We start from the raw sequence: 24,684 nt of genomic DNA on the forward strand, positions 1-24,684 counted from the left end.
ATTTGGTGGATTTGTGCAAGATGTGCTATGTTCGTGTGCTACAACAAGTCAACAATACACCATTTCACTGGATGGCTTGAAAACGACTTTTAAGTGTTGATATAATTCGTTTGCCGGTCAGATTGCTGCCCTGCACTCTGCTGTGCTGCAATATATGCAGGCATCACATTAGCCACATACATAAGATATTCTAACGATTTCACTGCAGGGCATATGCATTTGCTATACTTTGTTCGAAAGCTTAGGTCCTCTAGAATTCAGTCGTGTGATTAATTTTACAGTCAGTACATGTATTTGAGACTTCCCCTCTAAACCGACCAGCTAGCACTGTTAGCAGTAGAACGTTAGCTAGCTTCTTGTTTATCTACTTGAGGCTCTAGTTTTTACATCAGGTCTCTGCTATTAGCCATTAACTGCAAATGTATGAGTGACAAATTGTGCTGTAATAATAAAAAGTTACAACCTTTTCATCGAGGGGCTTTGGTACAAGCGATATGCAACGTGTTAAAACTTACAAGATATGTATCTTCCCTCCTATCTAATGGCAGTTAGAAAGACGCATGAAATAATTTGATTGCCGCGTTGTTTCAAAAGCTTTATACTAAATTTAGATGTACTGCAGCAATTGTTTTGCTCACAGCCATGCCCATACGTTTGGTTATAATCATGTATCTACTTATATCATGAATTGAGAACACTAAAACATACTAAAATATAGTTAGTTTACACCCTTTATTAATACGAGCAGACAAAAGGAAACTTCAGTTTTTTTTTATTCAGCGCCTTCAGCCAGGGACGCAGATCCTCAACTTTGGTTGGAGGTCGATGCAAATTATGTCGGCCCACAACACTCGGACCTCTTCTTTCCATGGTCAAAACAATGATAATACAGGGTCTGATTCCGTCTTCTCCACCTGTTATGGCAGCCACAAACTGCAGTTGACGCTGGGCATCTTTATTAGCCATAAATGAGTACCAGAGCCTGTTTAAGACACTGTCTTTTAGCACCGTTATACAGTGGAAAGTATCTAAACCGGAAATGAGAATACGCGGATGGCCGCGCCCATCGTGACTTCCGGAATAAGGTCAATACTTGGACGGCTGTAGCTCTGTGTTGTGCTTCCTATCGTTAACAGAGCCTCCTTTCCAAGAGCCAGGAAAATTAGCCTTGCTCCTTTATTGACTTCCTATCAAGCTGACAACATTGAAATGGAGTGAAACTACAAAAAACGAGAAAGTAGAAAAAGTGCTTAATTATAAAATATATTAGCCTACATAACTGACATTATTAGCAAACATGATAACGTAGCCTATGCGACAGTAGCGTGCAGTTGTAGCGATTGCATTTGACTATTTAAACATACAAAAAACATAATCAAAGTTACAATAAGTCATTGTATTTCAGTTATATAGGCCTACATATTATGATCGTGTAAAACGTACAGTCATTGCTTTCTACAAGATTCACACGACAAAAAATGGCTCCATTTATGATTTAGCGAACACGCTAATAATAAAACACAACTCCATAGGCCTACTATCATGTGTGCCTGGTGTAGCCACGGCCATCATATTATTTCTGACAATACCCGTGACTGTCGCAAGCGCTGAAAGGTCATTTTCCATGCTGAAACTGATCAAAACATATCTCAGAAGCTCCATGTCACAAGAGAGGCTGTCAGGTCTAGCCATCCTTATCATAGAAAATGAATGTGCGCGCAGTTTAGATGTAAAGAGTGTGGTAAAAGACTTGCACACAGATTTGCTAAAAGACGCGCACATGTGTAGTTATAGCTATTCACCTGCAAACCGTTTGAGCGTTTTTTTCTTATTGAATAAATTTTCCTCACAAGACAAGCTTGAGTTTTTATATCTTGCATTTATTAGCCTACACGGCTCTTCAGAATGTTTCAAAAAGTTCAGTTGATCGCGTCGGGGTCCTGTTCGTCCTGTCGGTATTTGTATTACGTTATCCGTTACATATGTGGTGGGTTGGGGGGGCCTCTCAGGCTTATTCTGCGGGGGGGCCTCATGTGTTTCCGTTACGGGCCTGTCGGTAGCAAATGCTCAAATGAGACCGCAAAGAGTACAATGACACTGCACACACCCGACATTTCTGTTTAGCTGCATTCTTCAGAGATATAGTCACCACAAGGCTGCAATAATGTGCTATTGCGTATAACAGGCAATCACACATTGAATAAATATTCTCTAGCATCACACACTTTTAAAATTATGAAACAAAGACATTATATTACATTTAGATCTAGGGGCAAACTATAGCAAAACTGAAACACCATGCATCATGCTTGACAAATTAAATTTAACAACTGTTCCAAGTCCGAATGATTTTAGGTCAGCCAGATGCCTTAGTTTAGACCTGTGTGTGGTAGCTCTTGATGCAGACCTTCTAATGCACAAACCTTTTGGTTTTGGTCAAGCAATCTTAGTCTAATGCAATGGAAAAAGGCAAGTACAATTTCGAGAGTAGTGGTTTTGATGCACTGTGAAGTAATAGCAAGAGTGTGGTTAGAGCAGAAGGCCAGTCTTCCTGTGAGCAGGGCTTCTTGTCTTTACAGAATGCTCTACCACAGTGGAAAATAAGTAGGGGGGTGGCATCACCTAAACACACACATTCACTCTCACACACACACACGTACACACACACAAATGGACAGTTAAGTATGCTGGAAGTACATCAATAACATCTTATCGCTGTAAAGTAATTGTGAATGAGAAAATCAACTGCTTTAAGAGTCTCATTGATTTGTCACATGGTTTGAGGAAGTGTTAACGTCACATGCTTTTTACTGTGCGTTGTAAATGTGGACTGCCTCACACACCAGTACTTCTGAATACCCCAAACGAAAACATTTGATTGGCTGGATTGTCACATCAGTAGTTCTTACTCAACACAGAGATGCTCCTTTTTCTCATTCTAAAGGATGTGACATAATAGTTGATCTTCCCCTGCCTTGAACAGCAATCATTAGATTCCCCTCTGTCATCCGCAACTTTTCTGTCCTCTTCATCCATGGCTACTTTTGTCCTAAGTGAAGTGCTGCATAATCAAATTCTTCTGCATGCTGATCATGATGAACAGATTCAAGTCAAACTATTCAACAATGCATCCAGTCGTTTAGCAAGCAAACAGAACCAAGCATCTGTCAAGCATCTGTCCCATACAAGGTTCTTATTTGTGAGTCCATAGTCAAATTCTTGCATGCATGTGATCATTTTGGTAATTTGTATTGCTGGCAGAAGTAAGATTATTATTTGTACCAGTTGTATTTACCGAGCGTTCCAATGGCAGTTGCTGTGCTTCAGTGTCTGAGTGAGACAGTAAACATATGTGAAATAAAAGACAGAAGCTGTGAAGCTGTGGTTGATGGTTCTATAATGTCACAGGACAGAGAAACTTGCTTTGTTTTTGCTCTCTCTCTCTGAATGATTCTGAAAGCTAGGGACATTTATATGAAGAGGCCAGTGTGCACTCTTATTGGTAAGGGGATGGTGTGCTCGTGTGCTGACGCAGTAATAAAGTGACATGGCTGTGGTTAGAGCTTAGGGCCAGTCTTCCTGTCATGAAGGTTTGTAGTCAGAGGCACAGAGAGAGAGACCCGTTTGACCACAACAGACAGTTAGACGCAGACCATCTGTATTTCTTTCTTATATGGGTCACATGCAAAGCCTTGTTGTGTATACACCTATCCAACCACACAGTTTTCAATATTTTTGGGGTTAGCCAACTGCACACCCCCTAGAAACATTGGTTTAAAAGATAAAAAGGGAAAAGGGTTTGTAAGACAGCATTGTAACAGAAGAAATAGCTGTTGGGAAAATTGAAGATGTAATACATTTATCCTGTATAAGAATGATTCTGTGTTCAACATTTCTGCAATGCTTGATAGATTAATATTTCTGACAATACCCTAAATGTAGACAAATGTGATAAATTGCTAACATGCATAGTAGTTGGCTAAAACAATATGTTTACTGATCATTTACAATAGTGAGGCAGTTAAATATACATTTTCAAAAGGCTATCCCTGAAGGTAGCCACACAACTGCCAATTCATGCCATTCAAAACTCATGAAGTTTTCTTAGCAGTTCTGCACTTGAGCCAAGACATGGGGTTTTCCCCATGCCCCCTCAAGCTCAACCCAGTGTTTATAAAGTTGAGGGCCTGGATGAGTGTGACAAGGTCTTAGTGGATGTAGCTCAACTCACTAAGGCTTGCATAGTTAAAAGCAACATTTCAATGTTGGCTTTACATGTTTTTTCCCCCTCTAAGATCCACCTCTAGCTTTATCATGTCATTGCAGCATCCATCTTTAGAGTCTCCCAGTCTCTCATCGACTCTCTCCCTCCTCTTGAAGGTGTTGTTCAGAGTGTTAGAATCCTCATACTGTAGGTTGTCAAACACACACATACACAAGTGATATCTACTGTGCCATTATAATGCTATTATATCATAATCATCTTCTGATGTCATGACTGTTTGTTATCATCACATTGTCTTGCTTATCTTGCTATTGGTGAAATATGATGACATTTGGTGCAAAAGAAACTTTGCAAGTATTCAATCTAACCAATCACACTCAACCAAATTCAGTTGAGCTGCTTCACCCAGTTTCTTCTTTCACTGCCAGTCGTACATAAGAAGCCAAGTTCTCCCTTGAGTTCACATGACAAAATACACATTTGTATACTTTATATTTTCATAACCACATAAATTCAATAGTCTCCATAACAAGATGAACAGGCAATATCTCCTGTTGTCCCGCTGCCACGGCCAACCACGTATAAAGAAGCAGCATGAAGGTGGCCAGGAGGAGGACAGCAGTCACACCACCCAGGATCAGGATGGAAACATACTCAAAGTTGAGAATGGCTGTCTCTGTTCCTGGACAAACCATGGCACCCTGGAGGACGTGTCAGAAACAAGGAGACAGTCCAAACTACATTCTATTATGACCTGTGCCTCCCGCTCCATCCATGACGTATGGAAAGCGGAGTGCCTTCACACCGTGTCACAAGCAGCACGATTGGAAGTTTCTTCCTGCCTGCAGCCTCATATTGAGTCTGCTTGTGGGGCACCACTCAGCATTCACACTGTTTACACTCATTAGCTATCGGCCTGTCTGTAATGGCTGGAATTCCAGCCCAGGAGGTAAGTCAGGAAAATGATTTTTGCTTTTTATCAAACCGTGCTACAGGATGTTGAACTTTTTGTGGACTGATTCCATCCTCATTACCCACAATACCAACTACATCCTGCTTTGTTATGTTATGCATTTATTGATTTACAAAAATATTTGGCTTTTTTATATAAAAAAATATTAGAGGAGCAAATCTTTCTCAGGTTTACATTTTCAGTGGATGGTTTGATTTAGCTTATATATATAAATGGATAAATATGTTCATTGTATAGAGAGTGACTTAATCAGAACTGTAACAGTTTTTGTCTGGGACATGTTCCTTCAACATGCTTTGACATTGAAAGGGAGGAGTTTTTGACATGGGGGATGTAAACTTTGCTTCTTTGCTGCTCTCACACAGTCTTGTACTGTGTTATACCGTGTTGGTTTTTTGCTAAGGGGTTTTTGCAATGCCAACCCTATTCCTTGTGTTGTTTGTGTCCGTTAAAGCAGGTGAGAACATAGAATGGATTATTTAAAAATTTAATTATGGTTTAGCAGTAAAATTCAATAGAGTACTGTAAGTCATTTACTGCAGACATTTTCATATTGAATACATCATCATTTGGGGTATAAGCTATTATTTGTCATACGTGCATATTCAGATTCTTTAATATTTATATGTATGAATGATAATATTCATGAATTGTAATAAATTAATTGTCTTTTTTCAGTGATGACACTTGGTAGTATTATTCACTCTGATACGCTGAAGACCTTTACTCCTGGACAAACAGTTGATTTGGAGTGTATTATCACCGAGGAACTGAACTACTACCACTGGTTTAAGTTGACCCCTGGACAAGCTCCTGTGTGCATGGTGTCTTTTTACGTCAACTCTGTAGAGCCTACACTCCTGGGGGAGTTCAAAAACAACTCCAGGTACACGTTCAGGAAGATAGGAAGCAGGCTTACTATGGCCATCTCTAATGCTGGGATGGTGGATGTAGGAACGTATTACTGTGCTGTTCGAAATTATGATGAAATCACCTTCAGCAGTGGAGTATATCTCATGCATGAGGGTAAGTACAATGAGATCCATTTAAATATCCCAACTTGGTTTGGGATATTATCATGAAAAGGATAGTAACTGTCCGTACTGTGTAATGGTGTCTAAGAGAACGTCTATAAACTGATCAATGATGGAAATACTAGGACCATACTACCCAATAGTGTTTGAGTCAATCCATCCAGAGACAGTGTATGCTCCTGCTTTAAAGCTATTTTCAAATTTAATTAAACCTTTTTTAGTGTCCAACAGCAGGTCCGTTGTCCAGGAGCCAATGTCTGAATCAGTCCAACCAGGAGACTCTGTTACTCTGAATTGCACAATACACACTGAGGCCTGTGCAGGAGAACACCGTGTCTATTGGTTTAGACATGGCTCAGGAGAATCCCATCCAGGAATCCTTTACACCCATGGAGGCAGGAGTGATCAGTGTGAGAAGAGCCCTGAGGCTGGGTCTCCTACACAGAGCTGTGTCTACAACCTCCCCAAGAGGAACCTCAGCCTCTCTGATGCTGGGACTTACTACTGTGCTGTGGCCTTATGTGGGGAGATATTGTTTGGAGAGAAAACCAAGCTGGATGTTAAATTAGTTAATGAAGATCAGATGAGAATCCTGGTGCTTCTCTCCATCATGAGAACCGGAGTTCTACTGTGCTGCCTGATCTTCTCTGTCACTCTCTATTTCAAGAAGAAATAGTTCCGATTTTTAAAAGTATTTGGTTTTAAGATGTGGATGATGTTCAATATATGGTTAGATGAATGGTCAAAGGGCTTTACTAAAGTTAAATGCATACTTTCTTTCAAAAACAATGTTAGAAACTGATCAAATGTTTCCTCTTTTCAGTAGTTCTCTTCTACTTTTGATTGTTAGAGAGCATTCCAACGGATTAGTGTGTATCCTAAGCATAGCAAAAGTATGTTAGTCTTGTAGGTAGAAGACTTAGCTGCCATCTAAAAACCCCATCTGAGGGGACAGCAGAGGGCCAGAACAGCAATAATTTCACTGATCTAACACACAGTGAAGGATCTAAGATGATGCAATCGGCTGAGGACTTGATGTCCAAAATGTCTCAAGGCTATGAATGTTTCTTTTAATGATAAGTATCTCAGGGATTGTAAGAATGATGTCATTATGTTTATAATATTGGATTTTGCACACATATTGTATAATCAGGGTTTTTATAAGCATACATTACATACATTATGTGTACCAAAGTATAATTCTTAGCAACATTAATGACATGTTGATGAAAATAAAATAAAAGTTCAATTACTTGTAACGTTCAGATTTTGACCTCCAGCACACAAACACACAAGTCAAAAGTCAAATGAACAGTGTGGTTTTAACTCAGCGAGGGTCATGGCAAGAGAACCGCATCTTCAACAGGAAGGAAGCAAACAAACTACTGTTCTCAGCTGAAAATGATTCTTGGTTATTTACCCACCCACACTCATAACCAATTGTTTCCAATGTTTAGGACCAATAAATCAATCATTGATTGTAATCATCATTTTTAACAAATCTACAAATGGTTGACCTTACAGGTATATTCTTATTGCACCAATGCAAACATACAGGATTGTGATGTGGAAGAAAATTGAATGTCTAATATACATTTTGAGAATTTTGTTCACGGACTGCTTCACAGTAATTACATTCTCAAGAGTGGGTTAAACATAGTCAAGCCACCTCAATATGTCTCTCTCAACATTGAGATTTTCCTTCCTGTCACTCTCACCAGGACATGATGAGCTGGGTATAAGGACAGCTATGTCAGATACCAAACATTCTGTCCTTACAAAGGGATTTTTTTGCGTCTTACTAAGAGCGACTGGACACATCTACACAGATATGGTCTTGACAAGACCTGAAGCGTTAGTACAAATCTGAGCAAAACATTTTCAGCTGATGTTATTTATTGTTAAATAAAGTGACAATCAAAAGATGCCTTTAGCAAATATTCCCAGGAAAATCTAATCTACATTTTCAACATTTAAGCAGAGTTGTTGATAACTTGAAATGTCCTAACCAGACCTTTAGACTGCAGTTTTGAGCTATATGACCTACATTTAACGGTAGACAGCCATAAACAGTAAAGGTAAAACTCACTAACTGAAACACACAGCAGAGGTTATTTGCTGCTCAATTAAATGTCAATTTTAAGAAACCTGCTACTCCATGTTGTCATCTTGTGGCAGCGTACACCACTTGAGTTTCCAGATCCATCTTTCTTGTTCTTTGTCCATTCTTTCTCTTTGAGGTAAACTTCAAAGGTGCGTAAATCAGTTCACCAGAATCTTGGACCTGCACACACAAAAACTATGAGAAAAAAGTTGCTCCTACAGCTTCTAAGACATTTGTATAAGGATGTCTTCAAATGTTTACCTGTTTATCTTGTTGTTGAGAGATAGAACCTGGGATAGAAACGTGAAAATGAAATTATTTAATGTAAAGTCTGATGCCATTTTCTCACCAAATTTGCATCTAAATACAAAATATATCATGTCATACTATGCAAGTATATTTGAGCTGGCAGATTCACAAACAAGGTCTGTTGTCAGTTAACAATTTCATGAAGACTGTGCCGACGCCATGAGTCGTTCTTTGCACCTGTGTTGAGTGCATCTCTGCCTCGGCTGATATGAAGAAGCAGCAGGAAGATGACCAGGAGGAAGAAAGCAGTCACAACACCCAGGATCACGACCAGTGGAAACATACTCATACGTCCATCTTCTAGGAAAATATATGCATTTTAGGACAGGGGAATAGAACCTTCTTTGCTGTCAAAGCACCTTCTTAGACAAGTTACTGCATCTGTTACTGTTTATTCAGTGTTGCATGTATACTATATTCACTACTCCAAAATAGTCTTCAGTCCAAAAATAAACATAAGATTTAATTGGTTTAAGTGTTCCGGTGAGTATACTGACAGATACATGAGAGAACATGGTAAACGTACTGTCTGAGCATAACTTTGTACCATGGTTATCGGCGTCCTCGGAAACTGTAGGAGGATCAAAAAAGAAACCATTCAGATTTTTTTGTAAATTTAAACTGTCTTGCCTTATCCAATGATTACAAACAATATCTACTGTAAAACTGTTTTCATATTAAAAGTTATTGTGAGACATTTTATAAGATAATGTTAGCTGTGTCAGAACAATTGTTTTTATAGATTACCTTTGATTTCGAGGAAAGTCACATTGGTGAAACTTATGTAAACATCCATCTTTCCACAGAAATACAAGCCAGAGTCAGATAAATCCACCTCTCTGATTGTGAGAAAAAGTAAAGTGCTATTATACCTCATATCTAAGCGCCAATCTTGAAATCCATTATGATACTTGACATTATCAGGGCTAGAGCTGTACACGGAAGCGATACACAAGGGCTTTGATCGGTTTATTTGTTTGAACCAGGCTATGTGTGCCGGATCCTTGTTGATGTGGACGCATTGGAGGGTGACATTCTCCCCAGGACGTGCCACCATTGAGGGGACCATTGTGTAACCCAACTCAACAGTGGTCCAACCTACAGAAGGTGAAAAGCAATTGTAAAATAGATCAGGGTTAACCTAAAATATAAAGTGTAACTTTTAGTTACCAACCTTTAAAATACTTACACAACCAGTGCACTAGAAGAGCTGGGAATGGTGTATGTTTCATCCCGGGTGCTGATCTATTCAGGCGGCTTACGGTATGAAAGCAGTAAGTCCTTCTAAAGACATGAAAGGGACTGTTCATCAGGGTGGTGACATGAGACAATGCAACAGGAGAGCAAACATTAACCTTTGTCTCTGAAACCACATTTCCCCTGTATTTTAAGTGTTGCTCTAAAGTGTTATTCTTTGATTTCCCTCAACTTTCACTTACATTTTTTTTTAATGTAATCTAGACCCTACTGGTTCTTTACTAAGAGCCAGCGGTAACTAGAACGGTATTTCCCCCGATGGTGTGTTCAATGAAATGAATAGGGGAGGAGGCGGCGTACAAAAAGAATGCACTTTATTTATGGTAGCCTACAGTTGGTGTTCCCTCGAGCCACTAGCATAACAAGCTGCACCAAGGCTGCGATATCATTACAATGCCTGTTACAAAATGTCAAATCAAACTAATATAATTAAATCAACCCAAAAGGGTGGCGCACTCTCACTGCAAAGAAACAAAATGACAGAATAAGGCCCGTCCAACAAAATAAGAGACACACAACTTTGAGGTGGTTTCACATAAAAAGACACACAACGGCAAACCGCAAGCCCTGAGGTCCGTGTACGTGAGATTAATTCCTTATATCCTTATAACGGAACACGCATGAATACGAAAAACGTTTGTCAGTCCGTTTTTTCGTTTTTCTGCAAAAACGGAAAAACGGATTTTGACGTGTTATTTTGTTTTCTCGTTTTTTAAACACAAACCATAAAACAACTTTATATTTGGATTTTTCTCACGTGGGTGGAGGTAAGCGTGAAATGCCTGTCATTGGCCGAATGTGTTGTCAGCACTACCTGTTCTTTCAAAGTAAAAGTTTCCCCCATCTAACTCGATTAGCCTAATATGGGTTATCTATCAGTTACATTTTAGGGTATTCACGTTTATAAACTTGCCAATTAATCTTTATTGACTTGGGAGTTCACCCTTCCAACTTCATTCAATGCATCTAATTTTTTAGGGCCTACTGATATCTACAGGCTAAATAAACTAATGTCAAAATGCTGTAGGCTTAGTTGTGTTTTTCCATTTATATTTGTATTAGTAATATTATAAAATCACATCAATCAATTTTATTGGCCCCTCAGTGTGGTAGTGTTGCTGTAAATTGTTAGCTAACTGATAGTGCTTATAGATTCAACATTCCATTGAACTTCTTTCACACAACTGTAAAAATATAAATGTGCAGAGGAAAATGGAATGTGCAACTGAAATGCAGGGATAGCAGCATGTGAGGTTCTTATGCACTGATGATCCTGTGCACCCTGCTCAGACACAGTTTATGCATGCCGCTAGGCGCTTGACCTATAGGCGGCAGGAGGAGGAGCATGGACCCCTACTCATCAATGGATCGGAAGCGGAGAAGATCAGCTGCTTCAAGTTCCTCGGGGTGAACATCAGCAACGACCTCACCTGGTCTGTTCATACGGACAAGGTGGTCAAAGCGGCCCGTAAGCGCCTCTTCTTCCTGAGGAGACTGAAGAAGTTTGGTATGGACTCAGTCATCCTCATTAACTTTTACAGATGCACTATAGAGAGCATTCTGCCCGGTTGCATTACAGTGTGGTATGGGAGCTGCACAGACAGGGACCGCAAGGCCCTACAAAGTGTGGTCCGTTCTGCTGAGTTCATCATCGGCAGGAAGCTCCCAGCCCTACAGGACACCTACCACACACGTTGCCTAAGGAAAGCCTGCAGGATTGTAAGAGACTGTTCCCACCCATCCTTCAGTCTCTTTACCCCGTTGCCTTCTGGCAGGCATTACCGCAGCATCCGGTTGCGCACACGCAGACCGGACAACAGTTTCTACCCAAGGGCCATCAGGCTTCTGAATGGACACGGATGTGGACATTGATTTACTGCACACTAGTCACTTATACTCTGTCACTTTCAGCTACTGGTTGCACTATCAGTAACATTGCACTACTGTACCTCACTGTACCTTGCCACCAGGCTCCTGTATGGTCATTGACATAGTCACTGATCTGAAAATTTGCACTATTGTACTGTACTCCACTTAGGTCAAAATAGGTTATAGGGTTGAAACAGGTTTTATGTGCATTTAGGGTTAGTATAGTGTACTATTTATTGTTATCTGTAATTGAGGAAGTTTTAGTATTAGTATAGTCAATTATTTATTGCTAGCTGTATATTTAGGAAGTTTCACTTATTTAAGCTCAGCATAGATGTAAATTATGTTACGTGTACTTATATGTTATGTTATGCCAGGTGTTTGCGTTGTCTTGTCTTAAGAATTTCAGTGCCCAGTCTAACCTTGTGTTGTTCTGTGTACCTGACAAATAAAAGACTTGAACTTGACCTCCCTGTAGTCTGTCACTGACACAGAGTTTCATGCATTCAAATTTCCCCCCAGTCATCTACACACCATACTCCACTAATTGAATGGTTACTTTTAAGTGTCAAAAATAAGTTGCACTATTAATAATACAAAAGCTGTGTCAAGTTGCATGGGTAGTTTTGATGGAGAACAATCTTCAAGACATGCCACACATCTTTCATTGGATATAGGTTGGGGCTCTCACTGGGTCAAGGATATAGACCTTTTTATTCCTTAGACTAGTGGTCACCAATCCTGTTGCAGGAGAGCTACCTTTGTGTATAGGTTTATCTCCACATGACCTTAGCTTCCGTTACTGAGTGGTTGCACAACTAACTAGCACACACATGGTGTACTTTTCTCTGTTCCTTGTTGCCCTATTAAGTGTTGACATATACAGTTTGTATATAAAAAAGCTCCAAGTTTAACGCCATGTTGCCCTTTTTCATTTGTCTGTAATTAAATTGATTTGAAACCTGAAATGACCCTTCTTCAGAAATGACATTTTTTACAAAGTTTAAGTGCATGAATGTTTGTTTGGATTTCAGAGTTCCTAAATGAATGTAGTATAACTAACACATGTATCTGGATATATGTAAGATACAGTATTTCATGCAGAAAGAGAAGGTGCAGTTAGGTGTTGAAATGTATTTGACTTTGTATGGTACTTGAATGTTGTATCCCAAAGGAACAGAGAAAAGTACACCATCTGTGTGCTAGTTAGTTGTGCAACCACTCACTAACGGCAGCTAAGGCCGTGTGGAGTGAAACCTATACACAAAGGGAGCTCTCCTGCAACAGGATTGGTGAACACTAGTCTAAGGAATAAAAACGTCAATATCCTTGAGTGACCCAGTGAGAGCCCCAACCTATATCCAATGAAAGATGTGTGGCATGTCTTGAAGATTGCTCTCCATCAAAACTACCCATGCAACTTGACACAGCTTTTGTATTATTAATAGTGCAACTTATTTTTGACACTTAAAAGTAACCATTCAATTAGTGGAGTATGATGACTAGGGGGAAATTTGAATGCATGAAACTGTGTCAGTGACAGACTACAGGGAGGAGGTCAAGCGCCTAGCGGCATGGACAAGCTGTGTCTGAGCAGGGTGCACAGGATCATCAGTGCATGAGAACCTCACATGCTGCTATCCCTGCATTTCAGTTGCACATTCCATTTTCCTCTGCACATTTAGAATTGCCATGATGAATATATTTTTACAGTTGTGTGAAAGAAGTTCAATGGAATGTTGAATCTATAAGCACCATCAGTTAGCTAACAATTTACAGCAACACCACCACACTAAGGGGCCAATAAAATTGATTGATGTGATCTTATAATATTACTAATACAAATATAAATGGAAAAACACAACTAAGCCTACAGCATTTTGACATTAGTTTATTTAGCCTGTAGATATCAGTAGGCCCGAGAAAATTAGATGCATTGAATGAAGTTGGAAGGGCGAACTCACAAGTCAATAAAGATTAATTGGAAAGTTTATAAACGTGAATACCCTCAAATGTAACTGATAGATAACCCATATTAGGCTAATCGAGTTAGATGGGGGAAACTTTTACTTTGAAAGAACAGGTAGTGCTGACAACACATTCGGCCAATGACAGGAATTTCACGCTTACCTCCACCCACGTGAGAAAAATCAAAATATAAAGTTGTTTTATGTTTAGTTGTTTTAAAACGAGAAAACAAAATAACGTCAAAATCCGTTTTTTCGTTTTTGCAAAAAAACGAAAAAAAGGACTCACAAACGTTTTTCGTATTCATGCGTGTTCCGTTATAACGATATAAGGAATTAAACTCACGTACACGGACCCCCTGAACTGTTGTCCTATAGTAGGCTATTAGGCTGGGGAACAGCGAATGTTTTAAACAGTTGTTTTTTTTAGTAAAAGTCTACGGTGCGGAAAAACAGTGGTTACTAATGTTCCCTGAAAGTAGCAGACATCATATTAGCCACTTGTGTATCAAAACGTACTAATTTTACATGACGTTACACTGGTGCAATTAATACCTTTACGTCTGTGCTAAGGTCAGACTGCAGACGGGAACCATGCGTTTCTAGCACAGGACATTACAACGACAATAAATGCATAATCAATACAAAGCAGTATACAAATTTCTCATTTACTCACAATTTACACCATTTAATTCACCTCACATTTACCGTCTTAAAATCTCAATTAAAACACAAACATTAGTAAACATGGGTTACGTGGTGACGCTTGTCCTTACCCGCTTCCAATTAATCACCGCCGGCCAGCTCTGATTGAAAACAACACTAACTGTGGCAATATGCCATCTACCTGTATTTAATTGAAAGTAAGGTGGTCATGTGACAGAACCAGGTGAACCAGATGGCTCCCTGGTTTATCCCCCTCCCACCTGTCACATTTACACTTGATATGTATTTTATTACTACTAGTATTTAATAATTTCTTATACAGATATAGTAATGATACCTTGCATTAGATCACCTCACCATTGGTTACCTGCTTCTTAGCTTATTTTTCTGCTAGCCAGCCACTTAATAGTTCTCTTAGCGGAACTCTGGACAGTCCTGAGCTCTGGACAGTCAAACTGAGGCCCCATACATTCATATCATCATACTATAATGCCAGGACACTGTGTGTGTGGTTCAACAGGGCATTGCACAAAGTCAACAACTGGCAGGTGTATGGTTCAGAACCTAAGGTCGTGTTGTAAAGCACTTGGAGTTATGTGGACAAAAAAAAATAATATATATTTTATATAAAATATATAAAACAGTGGGCATATTACGGAAGTTATCTATCAAAAAATACTACCCCAATACAATTTCACTGAATGACATTCAGAGAACTAAAATGATTCAAACTTTTCATCACTTCCCATGTATTCACATCATACAGCACTTAATGGAGTTTTAAATCACTGAGTTTTGGGAGGAGAAAACCACAATTCCTATCTACCTCCTTTATGCTCTTCATTTCAGTTACACACTTGATCCTCATCTAATCCAATGTTATACAATGACAGTTAATTGACTGGCTGAGAAACTATGCAATACTAGTGGGAGGTTGGTGTATGTATACTTCAGCAGAGATGTTGCAAATAAAAGTCCCCCCTGCTCATGGCTTTGGATCATTCCGCAATAGTTGGCCAGTAGTGGGCATACTTTCTTGACATTACTAATACATGATGAACAGACATACTATGAAGTATGATGTTTTGTATGAGTTAAATCTTTGAGTCTTTGAAGTTCAGTTGTCATTCAACAATTAGCTCTATCTGCCAAAATGGAGATTCTGAAATATCAACACTACCAATATTAAAATCAAAAGTGGGAAATAGACCTGTAAGTTACATTTTCATACTAAAGGGCACTTCAAAATGCTTACCAGCCATCCAGACAAATGTAATAACAAAGAAATGTCATGTGCCCCCCCCCAAATCCCCCCCCCCCTCCCCACAATTTAAGTCGCTTAAAAAACACACACAGATCTAGCAATTAGATGGCCTGGTTACTTGGTATGTCAGCACTGAGTTATTATGTTAGCACTGAGTTGATCCTGTTCAGTTCTGTTATTTCTGAGAATACACCTGACAGTTGAGAGCCACAATCAGACCTCAAGGATACTCTGTCCATCTTCTGTCTGAATCTAGGTCAGTTCAAGTCAACACAACAGTCAGTCTCTTCCACATATCTGTTGTTCACTCTACTTACTCTTTTTGATAACATGCATTACACTATTATTACCTGAAAAGTTTTAAATTAGCTCAAATTAAGTTTTTCTTTTACCCTAAAATGTGAACTGATTGCTTCGTTTGACCTGAAGGATTATTTAATCTCTTCATTTCTCTCAAAGAGGGAGATGATGCCAGAAAGGAAATGTCAGCACATATTTTGCGGTTCGCTTACGGACCAATCACAAATAACCCCATTTTATGAAGTGCTGCTTGCATGGGTAAACTAGTTTACTCAAGACAAAGCTTTAGAACAAGATGAAGTGTCGGAGACACCTTTCACTGTTGATGACATTACCTCTAGGTAAGTTTTCCTGTCAGATTTTTACCTTCACCATTGGATGATTTTGACATCTCTGCATGAATAACATATTGATATTTAAATATAAATGTATATATTTGTATGTGTTTGCAGACATGTCAATTAATGACCGTATGGATTGGGGTGTATTAAAATAAATAAAAACAATGTTTTTCTCTCTGTCCTAGTATTCATGCAAGAAGTGAAACAGTCTGTACTGCAGGACAATGGTGTCAAGTCTGTCAATGTTGGAGACACGGTAACTCTGCATTGCTTCTACCAAGGTGTTATGGCAATGCACTTTTCTTGGTACCGTCAAACCCTAGGAGATAAACCACAGCTGGTATCTACAATGTATAAGTATGAACCAAAAGCCAGACTGCACAATGAGTTTGAGGACAATCCTCGCTTCTCTGTGCAATGTGGTGAAGGAACAAATCACCTGACAATCTCAGACGTTCAGCCTTCAGATACAGCTATGTATTTCTGTGGAAGCGCACACTCCAATGTTGTAGTATTTGTTGACGACATCTTTCTCAATGTAAAAGGTACAGATTTTATGTCAGTATTGAAATAGTATAGAATCAGTAGTGACAAAAATGTTCTGATCTTTTCAACAAATTTGAACGTCATCCAATGTCACTATTTGTGATTGCTGGAATGATTATCTGGATATCAAATTTATTAAATCATTGATATCCGTACTTATTCACAGGGTCCGACAGTATAACTATTGTCCAGCAGCCAGTATCCGAGTCCATCCAGCCAGGAGACTCTGTAACTCTGAACTGCACAATACACAGTGAGACCTGTGCAGGAGAACACAGTGTCTATTGGTTCAGACATGGCTCAGGAGAATCCCGTCCAGGAATCCTTTACACCCATGGAGGCAGGAGTGATCAGTGTGAGAAGAGCCCTGAGGCTGGGTCTCCTACACAGAGCTGTGTCTACAACCTCCCCAAGAGGAACCTCAGCCTGTCTGATGCTGGGACTTACTACTGTGCTTTGGCCTCATGTGGGGAGATACTGTTTGGAAATGGGACCATGTTGGATCTTATACCACTTAGTAGAGACCATATAACAATATTTGTCTTTCTCTCCATCATGAGAACTGCAGTTGTCCTCTGCACTTTTCTCATCTTTTTTGTCACCTATGTTGCAAGAAAATAACTGAACCCAAGTTCTTCTGTAAATGTACTGTAAGCAACCTGTAACAATCCCTTGGATATGAAGTGAAGTGCCCTTGCACTTGAATATTTATGTAAAATGATCTATTACTCCAATTAAATTCAGAGACTATTTTATTACATAATTAAACAATAATGTATTAAGTAACTTCTAATGATTTGTTAGGCAACGTGTCCTTTGCTGCCGACCAAGCTGAATAAAGTCTGTTTGAGTGCTACACAAATTTGGAAAGTTTTCTGGAATTAAATGTTTATTTTTTATTGACAAAATCAAGTTTAGCAATATAAAAAGCTACTGTAGTTACCTAATGAAAATATTACATTAAACCCTCACAAATAATACTAGAAATTTGGATTGTCTTTCTCCAAAGCAATGTGACAAGTCACACAATGCTCAGTTATTAATGTCAGGTGAGGAGCAGGGTACCTGTCTTTTGGACACAGAGAGATGAGGTTTTAAGGAAATCCACACATCAAAAAGGTACTTAACAGCAGGCAGGTGTAGCACACTATAATAATTGAAGCTTCAGGCATGAAGTATGATTGTTTTTTCTCACAGAAATCATCCCCTTTTTTTCTTTGTCTCTTCACTTCACATTTACTCCCTTCTTCTACTAGAACTCTCTACTGTCAAGTTTCTTGCACGACAACGTACTACAAGCCCTAATAAAATGAACAAGGAGAACACAATAATAAAAATGAATGAACAACTGTATGGGGTGCTGCAAATTTAACTTTTCAAACAGCAAGTCTCAGAACATAGGCTCAGAATCCAGGAACATTCAAAAGTTCCCAAAATGAATACAGCATCCCAAAACGACAGGTTAAATCAGGGTCAAAAAACAAGCAAAGATCTGAGAACAATTAAACTCTGGAAAGGCACGGAAAAATTCTGTAAGGATCTGGTGGAATCACAGGAACAACAGGGTCTAAATAGAGTGAATAGGCAGAAGTTTGTAAGGTGATAATTACTCTCAAATGTAGGCGTGGTTTAAGGCTGATTTAATGACAATGAATTCTGGAATACAATCAGACAAATCTGCATTCTTCTGCTGCAGAAAATGGTTTATTGTGTCTTTTTAAGTCCTAAACATGTTTAGTTTTTTTTCTCGAGAGAGAACGACCTTCAATATCCAGGTTTGTTCTCTCTCCGTACAGAATTTCCTCACTTGATATTAATATTGGGAGTTTGACAACAGCTGTCTACATTTATTTTTTATGTCACAATATGATTTTTTTTGTGGTTTCCCTTCAGTCCAGAATATCCACATCTGTCACTCCTGCTGGAGGTATCTGACCTCAGAATACACTGCAGCATCACTGCTGGTCTTCACTCTCATCTGTCTGGAGGTGGGGTCTCTGGGGGCAAAACTCACAACAGAATAGTTCAACTCATCTCTGTCCTGTTGCTGAAAGAGAAGTAAACATATTTCAGGATATTACTATAAATGTTTGCCCTATGTATACATTTGGTTGTTCAACAGAACCAAGAAAGAAAGAAAAGGAAAATGACAGAACACTAACCACTCAGACTTCATGGAACGTTATAACTTCTGACAGTGTACGAAAATATGTCAGTGTCTATGAGGAAGATCATGTATCTAGCAAATGACTTACTCTTTTGAAAGACCTCAACCACAATTAAGTCACTCATAAACAGGGGTGAAAGTAAGCCGATACCGGCCGGTACGCCGTATCGGTAAGAATTTTAGAATTGTAGCCTACCTGACTGCCTGACCCTCATCAAAAACAGATACAGGTGACCATTAGTACAGATACTAGAGTGATAAGAAGTTCTAGTGAATGCTTGATAAGTAGACTATAATACAGTAAATAAACAAATAAATAAATAATAAATAATTAGGCTAAGTGAAATTTTCGGCGCGTGCTGCGCGCACGCATTACACCCCTATCATAGTACCACCAACAAATAAAAACTACTTTCACCCCTGCTCATAAAGAAAAGGTTATTACATAATCCACGACTTCTCGTAAAACCAAGGATGAAGGACAACTTGCCTGATTTCCATGAGTTTGAGTGTTGATCTTGGCTGCAGTAGATATAAAAGGACAAGAAAACTGTCTATATTATCTTTACAAGCAATTTAGATTATTATTTTCTCTTTAAGTTCCTTTGAACATGCTAACACAATTATTACGGAAAGCTATGCCAAATATAAGTGAAAATATTTTTTGCGATATTGCAGTGTTAGTTTGTTGCAATATTTCTATCAATGTGTTCAGTGATATGATATGTATTTATGCAGTATGTATGTCCTCCATAGAAAGCATAAAAGTACCTCTGTTAATGCTGCGCTGACTTTTGCAAATAAACCATGCAAGTAGAAAAGCCACTGTCCCAAGAAGAATGTTGGAAACCACCAATGAGATAAGAGTAAGATTCAGATCAAAAGGAGATTCATTATCTGTAACCATCAAAACATATATTGTTACAATTGTATGCAAAATATTAATACATTGTTTATAATTTTTTGTTATTATTAAGACAACTACCTTCAATGTTCAGCATGGTTCCATTGCCAAACACTATGTCCCCACATGAAGCCACAGCACAGTAGTAAGTCCCAGCATCAGAGAGGCTGAGGTTCCTCTTGGGGAGGTTGTAGACACAGCTCTGTGTAGGAGACCCAGCCTCAGGGCTCTTCTCACACTGATCACTCCTGCCTCCATGGGTGTAAATGATTCCTGGACGAGATTCTCCTGACCCTTGTCTGAACCAATAGACACTGTGTTCTCCAGGACAGGTCTCAGTGTGTATTGCACAGTTCAGAGTTACAGAGTCTCCTGGTTGGACTGACTTAAAGATAGGTTGCTGGAAAGCAGAACTGTCCAACTTGGCACCTTCAAAACAAATTCAGAGTAATCATTTAGGATGATTAATAATCAATAAACATTTAAAATATGAAATGAATCTGTAAGTCTTTGCTACATTTAGGTATGTTTGATAATGCCCATGTCTCAATTACCTTTAAGCAATAAAAATGTCCCTGATCCAAACTGTATGGTATCCAAAACCATGACTCCACAGTAATATATCCCGTGGTCTTCTGGCTTTGTTGACTGTATTCTTAGGTGACATTTAGTTTGGTCCAAAAGTATAGTAAATTTGCCACTGTCAAATTCATCTGCAAATTTAACACGGTTCGAATAGCGATTTACCTTGGCTACAAGCTTCAGTTTCTTACCAGTGGTCAACTTGTACCACACAAACAAGTGTATTTTAGTGGTTATTAGGCATTCAATTGTAATGATGTCCCCTATGTCTGCAGTTTGGAATGGATCAGGCTGCAAAATGTTAACCAATTCAGCCACACCTAAACGGAAAACCCAGCAAAGAATGTTAACACAGTTAAATACATATTACAGTTATATTTCACAGATTTTTCTTTCTTTTTTTTCTTTCACTTACATAAGTTAGAGAAGAGAAGTATGCTGTATAGTGGAACCATATTACCTTCCTGTATCTTAGATTTGCATTGAGAAAAGCAATGTGCTCTACAAGTTATATAGTGACTTTGATGGGATTGGCTATGCTATTTACGTCAGGGATTCATTATCTTTGCCTCAATGCCTGATTGGTTGTATTGTAGGTCAAACATTGTAGAAACATTATGCTCAAGTTTGTGTCAGTCAGTGTTACACAATAGTATTTTTTTTTTTACTTGTGTCAGAGTGAATAGCAACAAATGGAAATGTTGTCTTTTTCCTTGTTTCTGTGCCCATTCTCATTAAGGAAAATCTATAGTAGTCCATCTTAAAAATTCAACAAGGAATTAAAATGCAATTAACAAACAACAATGCAAACTCGATACTCTTAGGGAAACATTTATTCAATTTGAGACAAAAAGTTCTTCAATATTTTGTAAACAAACATTGGTGACATTAATTTCACAGTATGTTTCAAGTATTTAAAATGCACAATAGAAGTATGTACTATGCAAGGGAACAAACAGTCGCAACATCTGTTGCACTACCAGGAAGTTTATCCTATATTAATCTTTGTGGTTTGGCAAAAGCTGTCAAAAGACATAAACAACTAATTGTTTTAAATGATTTCTGAAACTAATGTGGTTTCCCTTCAGTCCAGAATATACACATCTGTCACTCCTGCTGGAGATGTCTGACCTCAGAATACACTGCAGTATCACTGCTGGTCTTCACTCTCATCTGTCGGGAGGTGGGGCCTCTGGGGGCAAAGGTCACAGCAGAATAGTTCAACTCATCTCTGTCCTGGGGCCGAAAGAGAAGTAAAGATGTTCATACAGAACACATGCACTGAGAAAAAAAATCTCTTAAAAAAAGATTTATATGACATGCAAACCTGCTGCAATGTAGTCAGCCTGGGGTTATTCGACCCTTCAGAAAAGCAAAACAAACTACATATTGGATGTTCAAAATAAACAGACAATTAAATGTTTCTATTTCAGCAAATTATTAACTCAGGTTGTTAATATAATTGAGTGAATATGTTGATTTATACACATACACACTGCTTAACATTGCACTGCAGATGTTTTACAGACTAGTGATAGCGTGTTCAGAAGCACAAAACTGTACCTTCAAGCTCATTGGATTTCTTTTTGCTCATTCCAATTATCAGTACAATGCTGAGAATTATAAAGAAGACATTTGATGTGACCAATGCTAAGAAAGTGGGAGTCAAAGTGAATTCAGGCTCTGAAATCAAGAGATACAAATATTTTGTCAGAAATATCAGCAGAAATTTGAATGAAAATGTATTAAATTAACCAAACAGGCTCGCTCTCCCCAAAAATATGATGACAAACTAGCATTGGTAAATAACCCCATTAAGGACATGATAAGTAATGAACAAATTACCACAAACATTGAGTTTGGTCCCATTGCCAAACAGTATCTCCCCACATGAGGCCACAGCACAGTAGTAAGTCCCAGCATCAGAGAGGCTGAGGTTCCTCTTGGGGAGGTTGTAGACACAGCTCTGTGTAGTAGACCCAGCCTCAGGGCTCTTCTCACATTGATCACTCCTGCCTCCATGGGTGTAAAGGATTCCTGGATAGGATTCTCCTGAGCCATGTCTGAACCAATATACACTGTGTTCTCCAGGACAGGACTCAGTGTGTATTGTACAGTTCAGAGTCATAGAGTCTCCTGGCTGCACTGACTCAGATACTGGTTTCTGTTCAATAGCTTTTATGCCAGATATTAAATCTAACATAAGGACATAATTTACATGTAATGATTAGCAAGAGTAACTTACTCCTCTAAAGCCTCCTCTAAAACCTTATGTATACACAATCTAATGTATTTATAACACCATTAAATAATGGTACCACTTGTGTTTTAAATAAACATACTGGAAAAGTAATACACTAATATTTTACATACCTGTCAAGATCAAAAAGGTTCCATCAGCAAATATCAACTGACTCATGTAAATTTTTCCACAGTAGTAAGTCCCAACGTCCTCTTGCTTTATTTGTGCAATGGAGAGATGAAATGTTTCCCGATTGTTGAACCATACACTGAATCTCCCATCATTGAAGCCTTCGTTCAGATGAATCTCACTTTCCATGTACTTCGCTGTTTTAACAATGTTCTGGATCATCATACTGGAATTAAGTTTGAACCACACCATGTAGTTGAAGTTTGTATGGACTCTTAAGTGGCATTCGATTATTACCCTGTCTCCAAGTCTTGTTTTCAGTATTGAAAAAGGTTGAACAATATCATTTTTTTGAGATGCACCTAAGGAAAAACAACAATCTATGATAAAGGCAAATGCATGAAGCACATAAAATAAACCTTGACAATTTTTTAATAAAGAACTTACAAACGTCCCATAGCAAAAGAAAGACAAGAATCCTCATGATGCTATTCTTCATTGTGACTGGACAACAGTGAACAAGCTGTAAGTTTAGAGCAATATTTGCTCGACATTCATTGGTTCATCAAATGTTTGACTGACATTGTCGTATGTGATTGGCTGGGTACAACATTGTCTGCCATTGCTTAGTAAAGTTATAATTTGAATGAAAGAAGGAGAAAAAATACACATTTGAGTGCGTGGTTCTAAGCTGCCACCTAGAGAGTATATAATGTGTAACTGCTAGCATGACCATCGTACATGTCCAGACACTGTTTACAAACTTTTGTCCCAAGGTTACATTATTGGCAAATACTACATACGTTTAAAAAGACAACTTTATCACTCCTGCAACTGAGATCAGATTTTGAGTGAACAGAATTAGACCGAACCATACTCCAGACAAAAGTCGTTATTGCCTTGACAAAGAATGAATTCCCAGAGCAAAGGGAGTGTGACGAAGCATCTCCTGTTGGGAACAGATTACAACATTTACACATTGCAATTTATGTGAGATCGCCATAGCTTAGCGCAGATTTTCACAGACTTTCTTCAAAGGTGGTTCCAATTACAAAAAACAGAGTGACGACTGGTATGACATCCTGCTGAAAACCACAGAGACAGTGAGGGAAACAAAGTAAGAAAGAAAGAAGAAGAAAAAATACAAGGGAGGGAAAGAGTGTTTCTGTGAAAGGCCAGCAGGCCTCACCAAAGCCAAGATATAGACATGTCTTCACAGCAGACCGCACGGCATCTATAATTAGAATGCTTCCCGTACATGGTTGCCACTATGTCAAAGGAAACTTTTAAACTTTTAGCTTAAGTTATGTCTGAGGTTGACCTGCACCCCTTCAGGAAGTGGGGGGCTGTGGGGGTTGGTGATCTTCACTGTGAGTATTACTACTGTAGGTTTTATCTGAACTACAGTTACAACGTGGTATTTGTTCATCTCAATAAGGTAGTACTGTGAAGCCTTTTGAACCAAAAAAATTCCATTGTCGCAGTGGTAGACATTGTTGAGCTGTCCAGAAAGTCACATTTAGGTTGCAAGTATGTCTTCTATTTTAGGTCTGTGTATGGCGTAGTTTACATATTAAGTGGAAAGTTGCAGGAAAATGTTCATTTAGATCTGGGCGTTTAAGTAGGTCGTTGTGAATATACAATGTACACAATAATTGAATGACACCACTTGTATTACTTATTTGTTTGTAGTTTTAGCCGATATAAGGTACTTTATTTGTTATAAATGTATTTGTGTGATAAACAGTTTGGACAGAAGCTAAACAGATGCTGTTAGTAAAACATTTTACAAACAATATTTATTA

General features: G+C 38.6%; 5 protein-coding genes across 6 annotated transcripts; 2 read left to right on the forward strand and 3 right to left on the reverse strand.

Annotated features, from left to right (window-relative positions):
• The first annotated feature begins 4,758 nt into the window (after positions 1-4,758).
• Positions 4,759-7,089, forward strand: LOC146222294 (uncharacterized). Its single transcript, XM_084692134.1, has 4 exons — positions 4,759-5,092; positions 5,653-5,655; positions 5,877-6,224; positions 6,454-7,089. Exons 1-4 carry the CDS (start codon positions 4,759-4,761, stop codon positions 6,906-6,908), a joined length of 1,140 nt encoding a protein of 379 aa, XP_084548260.1. The 3' UTR covers positions 6,909-7,089.
• Positions 7,090-7,457: 368 nt separating this feature from the next.
• On the reverse strand, positions 7,458-14,341 carry LOC146222295 (uncharacterized). Of its 2 annotated transcripts, XM_084692031.1 has the most exons (7): positions 14,294-14,341; positions 9,835-9,929; positions 9,393-9,743; positions 9,172-9,216; positions 8,823-8,945; positions 8,598-8,626; positions 7,458-8,516 (listed from the first exon to the last, which is right to left on the reverse strand). In XM_084692031.1, the coding sequence occupies exons 2-7, from the start codon at positions 9,875-9,877 to the stop codon at positions 8,397-8,399; spliced, it is 711 nt and encodes a 236-aa protein (XP_084548157.1). In that variant the 5' UTR covers positions 9,878-9,929; positions 14,294-14,341; the 3' UTR covers positions 7,458-8,396. The 2 variants fall into 2 exon arrangements, with proteins under 2 accessions (XP_084548157.1, XP_084548156.1); XM_084692030.1 differs by lacking the exon at positions 14,294-14,341 and having other exon boundaries at positions 9,835-11,076.
• A 2,158-nt stretch (positions 14,342-16,499) lies between these two features.
• LOC146222296 (uncharacterized) lies at positions 16,500-17,593 on the forward strand. Its single transcript, XM_084692135.1, has 2 exons — positions 16,500-16,867; positions 17,032-17,593. Exons 1-2 carry the CDS (start codon positions 16,500-16,502, stop codon positions 17,474-17,476), a joined length of 813 nt encoding a protein of 270 aa, XP_084548261.1. The 3' UTR covers positions 17,477-17,593.
• A 944-nt stretch (positions 17,594-18,537) lies between these two features.
• On the reverse strand, positions 18,538-20,963 carry LOC146222297 (uncharacterized). The gene is made up of 6 exons (XM_084692136.1): positions 20,924-20,963; positions 20,700-20,828; positions 20,002-20,355; positions 19,794-19,919; positions 19,513-19,544; positions 18,538-18,902 (listed from the first exon to the last, which is right to left on the reverse strand). The coding sequence occupies exons 1-6, from the start codon at positions 20,961-20,963 to the stop codon at positions 18,768-18,770; spliced, it is 816 nt and encodes a 271-aa protein (XP_084548262.1). The 3' UTR covers positions 18,538-18,767.
• Positions 20,964-22,051: 1,088 nt separating this feature from the next.
• LOC146222298 (uncharacterized) lies at positions 22,052-23,131 on the reverse strand. Its single transcript, XM_084691442.1, has 3 exons — positions 22,882-23,131; positions 22,354-22,704; positions 22,052-22,191 (listed from the first exon to the last, which is right to left on the reverse strand). The coding sequence occupies exons 1-3, from the start codon at positions 23,129-23,131 to the stop codon at positions 22,052-22,054; spliced, it is 741 nt and encodes a 246-aa protein (XP_084547568.1).
• Between the last annotated feature and the right edge of the window lie 1,553 nt (positions 23,132-24,684).

This window comes from Hypomesus nipponensis, chromosome 25 (assembly GCF_054491055.1).
Source record: "Hypomesus nipponensis isolate SF chromosome 25, ASM5449105v1, whole genome shotgun sequence".
Classification (NCBI taxonomy): Eukaryota; Metazoa; Chordata; class Actinopteri; order Osmeriformes; family Osmeridae; genus Hypomesus; species Hypomesus nipponensis.

Coding starts and splice junctions, on each gene's coding strand:
- LOC146222295 (XM_084692030.1), bottom strand. CDS start 9,955: ATGAACAGTCCCTTTCATGTCTTTAGAAGGACTTACTGCTTTCATACC. Junction 9,744..9,834: donor TCTTCTAGTGCACTGGTTGT/GTAAGTATTTTA, acceptor CACCTTCTGTAG/GTTGGACCACTGTTGAGTTG. Junction 8,946..9,171: donor TACAAAGTTATGCTCAGACA/GTACGTTTACCA, acceptor ATATTTTCCTAG/AAGATGGACGTATGAGTATG.
- LOC146222296 (XM_084692135.1), top strand. CDS start 16,500: ATGCAAGAAGTGAAACAGTCTGTACTGCAGGACAATGGTGTCAAGTCT. Junction 16,868..17,031: donor GTAAAAGGTACAGATTTTAT/GTCAGTATTGAA, acceptor AGGGTCCGACAG/TATAACTATTGTCCAGCAGC.
- LOC146222297 (XM_084692136.1), bottom strand. CDS start 20,963: ATGGTTCCACTATACAGCATACTTCTCTTCTCTAACTTAT. Junction 20,829..20,923: donor ACTTCTCTTCTCTAACTTAT/GTAAGTGAAAGA, acceptor TTTTCCGTTTAG/GTGTGGCTGAATTGGTTAAC. Junction 19,920..20,001: donor GCTGAACATTGAAGGTAGTT/GTCTTAATAATA, acceptor TGATGGTTACAG/ATAATGAATCTCCTTTTGAT.
- LOC146222298 (XM_084691442.1), bottom strand. CDS start 23,131: ATGGTGTGGTTCAAACTTAATTCCAGTATGATGATCCAGAACATTGTT. Junction 22,705..22,881: donor AACCTTTTTGATCTTGACAG/GTATGTAAAATA, acceptor TCCTTATGTTAG/ATTTAATATCTGGCATAAAA. Junction 22,192..22,353: donor GACCAAACTCAATGTTTGTG/GTAATTTGTTCA, acceptor TCTTGATTTCAG/AGCCTGAATTCACTTTGACT.
- LOC146222294 (XM_084692134.1), top strand. CDS start 4,759: ATGAACAGGCAATATCTCCTGTTGTCCCGCTGCCACGGCCAACCACGT. Junction 6,225..6,453: donor AGTATATCTCATGCATGAGG/GTAAGTACAATG, acceptor AACCTTTTTTAG/TGTCCAACAGCAGGTCCGTT.